The sequence below is a fragment of the Prionailurus bengalensis genome, chromosome D1 (assembly GCF_016509475.1).
Source record: "Prionailurus bengalensis isolate Pbe53 chromosome D1, Fcat_Pben_1.1_paternal_pri, whole genome shotgun sequence".
NCBI classification, from domain to species: domain Eukaryota; kingdom Metazoa; phylum Chordata; class Mammalia; order Carnivora; family Felidae; genus Prionailurus; species Prionailurus bengalensis.
The window spans coordinates 61,834,215-61,842,483 of NC_057346.1; the positions used below are offsets into that span (position 1 = coordinate 61,834,215).

At 37.7% G+C, this 8,269-nt stretch overlaps 1 protein-coding gene across 1 annotated transcript; it reads right to left on the reverse strand.

Moving 5' to 3' along the window:
* Positions 1–1,985: 1,985 nt before the first annotated feature.
* Positions 1,986–2,926, reverse strand: LOC122482571 (olfactory receptor 51B4-like). Its single transcript, XM_043578878.1, is given in 2 exon segments — positions 1,986–2,671; positions 2,674–2,926. Coding segments are annotated over 2 exon segments (930 nt in total). The 5' UTR covers positions 2,918–2,926.
* Positions 2,927–8,269: the final 5,343 nt, after the last annotated feature.

Here is an 8,269-nt window from a genome sequence, read left to right on the forward strand (position 1 = left end):
ACACCATGCAAATAAGACTGTTTATCTTTTTCTGAAGAGCTGCATTAAGAGTTTTGGAGGTTTACAGAAGAGCAAGCAGTCATCCTCAGGAAGCTCACAAGCCGATGGGGAAACAGAATTACTGCCCTTGCTGAATACTGAATGTCACCCCAATATTCTTTCAATAAATTCCCTTTATTAACTTAAGAGAGTTGGGGTCAATTTCTGTAACTTGCAATTTTTGTTGCTTATAAGGAATTATAAACAGTACAGTAAGTATAATGGTATTTTTCACATTGGATATCCTCTGGTTCTTCACTACTAAAAAATGCATCTCCAGATATACTGCATTTACGAAAAAGACGAAGAAAGTGTAAGAATGGAGGCAATTGATACAGGCTTCTTCCAGTGAAAATGACAGACAAGGTTTTTCCATGTTGAATGAAGTTCCTGGAATATTCTTAGAGAGCTTACTCCTCTCCCTGGATATGACATCAGTATAGAAAGTTTCTTAGGTGAGGCAGACAGAACCTAGACTGCACTGATTATTTCGTAGGTTCCTGGTACATAAAGTTTCAATAAGAAAATAGGGTGTTGGGAGGAGATCCAACTAGAAGAACCAACTTAAGAAAAACCAGAAGCCTTCAGAATGTATAAATATTTAGGTCACACGTATTATTATTATTATTTTCGTCTTTGTAATGTTTATTTTTGAAAAAGAGAGAGAGAGACAGAGACAGAGCGCAAGTGAGGGAGGGGCAGAGAGAAAGAGGGAGACATAGAATCCAAAGCAGGCTCTGGGCTCTTAGCTGTTGGCACAGAGCTGATGTGGGGCTCAAACTCACAAGCCATGAGATCACGACCTGATGCCAAGTCGGACGTTCAACCCACTAAGCCACCCAGACACCCCTAGGTCATAAGCATTATTACCTATAACATAAACAACAGACAGTACATGATGGCTCACCAAAATGAACAGCATAAAACCTTACAAGATTTTGAGAAATTGAAAGAAAAAACTTCTCCATCAGTGCTACCATTACTTTTGCCAGGCTTTCAGACTTGATTATCAACAGGAAAAGTTCATGAAGTGAAAAAGCCCTGAGTTCTTTTAAGCAAAGGGAGATGGAAACAGGAGATTCTTAAATCTATACTCAATTTTTATAGAAGAAAAATATTAGTAAGTAAAGGATAAAGCCAAAAAGAAAAAAAAATAGTATGTTGGTGTTCAGCAGCCATGGGCAGAGAACACGGGGTGCTAGGGGATCTGGCTTCAGCTGGCTGATAGGATATTGGTTGTGATTAGACTTTTAATCTGTATTAGTTTCCATTCAATAATAAAATCCACTGATATACTGAAGGAAACTGAGGGTTCAGGGTAAGCTTTCTAGAGTTCTGTACGTTTGCTAGTTTTCCTTACCAAAATGTGTTTACTTTCAGACCAACATGATTTCCAGTAGAGTTAGATTCAAAACACAGAGACGAGGAAATAATATATCACTCTAATTATCCTTTATATAACACACAAAATGTACTATCAGCTGCACGTCTTCATTCGGATGAACTGTCTTTGATCCAGGCTGTTTTTTCCCTCATCTGACATTTTCTGAAGTACTACTTATTCTTCCTTCACTTACAGGATCTGGAATGCCTCATCTCACCTGTTTCCTATAACCCTTTTCCCCCCAAATCACCAGAATTTTCTCTTCAATATATATTATATCTTCTAATAAAATATTCTATACATCCTATTCCAATATACATTCTAATACATATATTATATATATTCCAATAAAACATTCTATACATATTCTAGTCTAAAATATATATTCTAATACAGGTGAAATATTAGAATATATATCTACTCAAGTCAACTTGTAGCTTTATATGATAAGTAAAATCTCATCTAACTCTGAAAAAAAGAGATGGAGTATAAAATCAAACTTCTCTTCCAATAATGGGAGATGAAAAAAATCTCAGAGATCTCAAGATTCTGAAATACAAGCTCAAGCCCTTCTGTGCACAGAAAATAGGCAAATGATACTTCTCTGAATTTGCTTGGTCTTGATGCTATATATAATGGGGTTCATGAATGGAGGAAAGAGAAAGTAGACATAGCTCATAGTAATGTGGATCACATGTGTTGCATGTTTCCCAAACCTGTGGATGAAGGTCAGGCCAATCACAGTAATATAAAAGACCAGAACACAGCTAATATGGGAGACACAGGTGTTAAGGGCCTTAGCTCGCTCTTCTCCAGAGGCGATGCCCATAGCTGTCTTCAAGATTAAAATACAAGAGAAGAGAATAATCTGAGCATCTAGGAAGAAAGTCAAAGCAACCAGAATAACTGGATATACACGATTAAATGTAATATCAGCACAAGCGAGTTTCATGACATCTTGGTGGAGGCAAAAGGCATGGGAAAGAACATGGGAACGGCAATATGGGAACCAATAGAGTGACACAATTGGGGGCACAATGGACACAAAGTCCCTCGTTGGTACTCCAAGTCCTATTTTCATCACCTGGGAATTGGTAAGAATGGAGTTATACCTCAGAGGGGTGCAGATGGCAATGAATCCGTCATAGGCCATGGCAAGCAAGACACCTGATTCCACAATGGACAGGGTGTGAATGAAGTAGGATTGAGTGAAACAGTCACCCTGGGAAATTTCCCTCTGGAAAATTGGACACCCAGGACTGTGGGCACTGTGGTTAGTGTCATCCCAAGGTCTGTACCTGCCAGCATAGCTAGGAAGTAGTACATGGACTCATGAAGACTGGAGTCATTCCAAATGAGAAAGAGAAGTGTGCCATTGACCAAAAGGATGGAGAGGTAGATGATAAAGAAGGGAATAGAGATCCAGTGCTGAATTCCCTCTGAGCCCAGGAAGCCAGTCAGCAAGAAGGGAGCAGCACTGTTGTTGGACCACATGGTAGGGTTTTCAAGTGAAGAACCTTCTCAGGAGTTATGACCTCTAAAAAGGCAGTATTCTTTCTTTCTCTTCATCTTTCTGTAGCACAACATCAGTCCATTTTTCACCTCAAACCTTACAAGTTTTTGTGGATTTTCTCAGCCTTAATTAATCCACAAAACCTTTGCCTAGAACAGGAAATAACAATAATGCTGATCGTATTAAGAACATTAACAATTTACTCTTCAGAATCCAATTTGTATTCCTTGCATTACACTTTTTACTCTGAGTCCCCCAGATCATTCCCTTGGGCTCTATTTTTCTTCTCTTTGCTTTTTCATTCCTCCTTATATTTCTTTAATGTAGACACTTTATGTATTTATTTCCAGTTTGGGCCAGTTCAGATATTTTTCTCTTGAAACCAACTATCTGTTTGGCTCACTGATTAATCACTGAGAAAAATAGTTAATTAATGGAAATGAGTCTATTGCCATGAAATGTTTGGGAAACATGGTCATCAATATCACCATCTCAAATGGACTGTGAACAAGATGACTCGTGTAGGGGTCTAGAGAATCTGAACAAGTAGGCACAAGTGGTAAACTCAGGCTAGAAGAGCGGAATTACTCAGCGGATGGCACTCGGGAAATTTTCAGTGCTGCCAAGGATCTGATGCCTGCAACACCAGGGACAAACTTTAAAATAGGAAGAGACAGGAGCTGAGAATTCCCAAAGGAAGTGAGAAGACGGGGTCCTGGAACAAAGGCCTCTTCAGAAACCAGAAGCCTAATACTTTTACTGAGCCACAGATTAAAATTAAAAAAAAAAGCATGAGTATTAGAAAGGCAAAAGCAGTATCAGAAGTTAATGGTTGAATCCAACTTTACACAGCCAGTTCTAGGAGGAAGATAAGGGCTCTCAGAGGAAAGGGATGAGGACTATAATGCTGGTGAAGAAAATCAGATAGAACTGATATTTGTGAATCTAGAAAGCCATGTCTGGAAAAATTAAGAATGGGCTTCTATAGGGAACTTTGAAATATTTTTATAATTTATTTATAATTATACTCTTATCAAATCAAGTTAGATTTGTTTGCATAAAACCAAGAAATTCTGTGACCAGTTGATTACTATAATGATTAAAGAAGGGGCACCTGGGTGGCTCAGTCAGTTAAGCATCTGACTTAGTCCCAGGTCATGATCTCACAGTTCATAAGTTCAGGCCCGGCTAACAGCACAGAGCCTGGTTCAGATCCTCTGTCCCCTTCTCTCTCTGCCCTGCTCACGCTCACTCTCTCTCTCTCAATCAATCAATCAATCAAGAAACAAACAAACATTTAAAAAAATGATTAAAGAGAACCACAAGAGAAACATAAGTTTCTCCCAAATCAATTGAATCAATATGTGTCCAGGATCTTTTTAAATATTGTTTTCTCTTATAAACATCATCACTGATAGCTCTAAAGAGGAACTGAGGAAGAATGAGGTGATAGTGATCTTTGGACTACCTCCATTTCACAAAAACCTATAAAAACGAGAACAGATTTTTTTTTTTTTTTTTTTTTAGAATTTGGCACACGGTGATATCTGTGACTGGGGCACCTGGGTCGCTCAGTCGGTTGTTGAGCATCTGACTTCGCGGTTCATGAGTTCGAGTCCTGCTTTGGGCTCTGTGCTGACAGCTCAGAGCCTGGAGCCTGCTTCACATTCTGTGTGTCTCTTTCTCTCTCTGCCCCTCCCTCACTTACACTCTGCCTCTCTCTCTCTCTCTGTCTAAAATAAATAAACATTAAAAAAATAAAAAATAATATCTGTGATAATGAGCAGTGGATGGTGGAGGGAGATAAATAAAGAAAAGATGAATGTGCTGTGGAAGTGACCATCCCATCTGGGGGATACTGTCAGTGACAGAAAGATTAATCTGGGCACCAAAGTGGCAGGTACTCTGTTAATGTGAATACTGATAAGATTGCTTAATAACTTGATCCACTGAACTATAACCAATGTGGGGCTCACTTTGCACTTATCTACCTCCACACAGGATGAGTGTGTATATCATTATAAATCATAATTCCTACCAGCCATATACCCTTAACCTTCCAGCACTGCCTTTCTAATAATGGGGAGATGGAGACTGGATAAATGGTACAATTTATTGTATGGTATAGGGACAAACGACCTCTTTGGACCAGCTGTCACCTAGAGAGTGGACCAGAGGGAGGAAGCAGGAGAAAATTCAAAGTTGTTTAAAATATATGGTGTTGTAAAAGTCTGAGTTTGGATTTTGAGTGGGTTTTGGGAATTTGGGCTCAGCAGGCTTTAGATTCCAAAATTATGTGGTAATCCTTTTATAAATGACTATTACAATTTACTAATATTTTTTATTAACCCAATTTAAAAGTGTACCTTATTCATTATCTGTACTCCCTAGTGGTAGCCACAATGGCATTTAATTATGGCAAATTTCGCAGTGCCAGGAACCATCCACATCTCCCAAATATTCCAGGAAAAGAGCTGTCCAGTTAAAGGATTCTCTTGATATGCGCTATATGACATTAGTGCCAGTGGTAACTTCAGTGGAAATTCTCATCACCATCAGGTGAGCCTACAAGCTCAATCAGGAATGCAGAGATGGCTGGGGTTCACTGTCTCCTCACCCCACTCTGAAGGTCTTCTTTGGATTGTTGCTCTGAAAGCAGCTAATCCTGAATCCTCAGCAGTTTCCAAGGGTCACACAGATATATCACTCAGTGTCTTCAACTTGCCATACTGACAAGGGGCTGGGAACTGTTCCAGAAAACAACTATAAAGAACTTTTGAGAAGGGGAAGAAGAGAGCACATTAGGATCATATTGACAAAACAGGAAAATCTTCTCTTTTCTTCTGGATAACCTGCAAGCACCCCATACAATCAGTATCTCCTAATTCCATTTCTTCACACTTAACTATTGCCTGAGAATTTGTGCACATATGCTATGTGCTTATATATATGTATATGTGTCACATATACACACACATATATATATAGTATATTATACACAGTGTATATAGTATATTACTATACTTATAATGGGAAGCCATGGGCTGGAGACAGCACTCAGAAAGGTTTTAGATTTTAAGTGATTGTTTAAATCTTACCTGAGGTATGAATTACTATATGAAAATAGATATGGAGAGAAAAATTGTGAACCTAGAAAAGCCTCCATTTTAGGATAAAATAAAAAAGAAGATCTCAAAGGATATGGACAAAGAAGTAAGCAGATATATAAGAGGACAATAAAGGTGATCTGTAATTATAAAAGCCAGTAACAAAGAAATTTTATAGAAGTAAGTAGTGCTGTAGTTTAATAGTGCAAAATGTCATAGAATTTCCAGGTAAGATAAAAATGGAAAATACCCATTGTTTTTGACAAATAGGCCCTTGATGCTCCTAACAATTTCAGTACAATGGTAGGAATCGATGCCTAATGACTGTGAAATGGAAAGTAAATAACCAGAAAGTAAAAAAATATATTTTTTACATTCTTTGGATGAGAGTACCAGGCCTTCACGAGGTTAAATACTTTGTCTAAGGTTATACAATTAATATGTGACATATAGGAATTCAAACTCAGATTTATCTGACCTCCAACCTCAAGTCCTCAACTGACATCCGTTGACTATAAACGGTAGTTCTCCTGTCCAAGACTGTCTTTCCATAAGGTATCCCCTCTCGTTAATTTTTCATTTCATTAACAACAATGAAAACAATGAAAATTAAATGCTTTCTTGTTCTTTACAGAACTGCATAAGCCAGGTAGAAGAGATAGTTTTAAAGCATCCCTGCTGTGTTTGAATCCCTGTGCTTCCTCACCTGAGCCACAGCTTTGACTTTATGGGTCCTGAGCACCATTGAGGAGGGGTTTGTGGCTGCTTCCTCAGTGTGTATTCAGAGTCCCAAGGAGAGATACATTTGTTAAAGAATCAACTCCCATGGGAGACATTCTAGCTCATTTCCCTGTCCATTTGGGAATACCAAATAATCCTCTTTTCTTTACTAATCTGAGAAAGTTCTGGGCCACGGATGTTGTTCCCAGTGCACTCCATTTCCTCCCTGGATGGAAACTCTCTTAAGAGAATCACTGTCTCCAATGCCAGATGAAGCACGGCCTATCTAAGTCACTCTCAAGTGTTCTATGGGTCCCTGAATAGAAGGATCGGCCCCTGGTTCTTCTTAAATGTTGGCATTTGGGGAACAACATTCCATTCCTCTCTTTTTAAACTGTTCATGAATTATATTGTCACACAGCATAATGTTTTTAGAAATAACAATCTGAAAAGGCCATCCAATCCACCTTTTTACCAAATCCTTGAGCCAACATCTAATAATTTCATTAGACATTTATTTGTTGTTTCCATGATTGTAATGGAAATAATTATATAAAAATAAATATATACATTTATTTATTATTATTTACTTATGTATTTTATATGATATATATTTATATATGAAATGTAAATCTACTTTTCTGAAATATCTACCCCTTATTTCTAGTCCTGATCTCCACAATCTGACTGATCAGATCTAAACAAACATATTCATATATTCTCTCTAAATGCTGTAAATACACCGTAGGGGCCCAGGGCAGACTGCCCCCAAATGCACCATTTTGGCATTGCGATTATTTTAAATAAAGTTATTTAAGAAACAGCCAGTACAAGGACACTCAGACCCTCCTCTGTGTCCCTGAGAGCAGAAAATGAAACTCCCCCGGGAAAAAATACTGTCCCTATACTAAGAAGAAAACACACATCCTTATCACTAGAGATAGAGATAGAACTCTAAGGTGGAGAAAACTGTAGAAACACAGTTACTTTTTTCTAATCTACTATTTCAGCCCAAATTCTGCTTACGATTCCATAGTTTAATTAAAGCATCTGTTTCCTTTATTCTATCAGTTTCTAACAATTTATTGTCTTTGTATAAAACGTATAAAAACTGCCTTTCCTCAGTCATTTCTTTAGGTTTAAATTTCATTATTGGGTCTCTGTGTGAATTTAATAAAGCTCTGTTTTTTTGCTATTAGCCTGTGGGATCTCAATTTAATTCTTAGTCTAGCTGGAAGAAAAAGGGTAAAGGAAGACTTTTTCCTTCCCTTCCACATCTACATTAGTATTTCTGAGACTTTTTTCTTGATGGCTAAACACCCACTAGTATGTTAACCATTTACCACATAATGGCTCCTAGTCCTGATTTATTTCCAATCATCCTGCTCCTAATTAGACATCATAATCCAGGTGTTGACACATAAACCTCATAACACATAACAGAATTCAGCCTTCCAGTTTTAAAAAAGTAATAAAATGTACATTCTATATAATATATATGTCCTT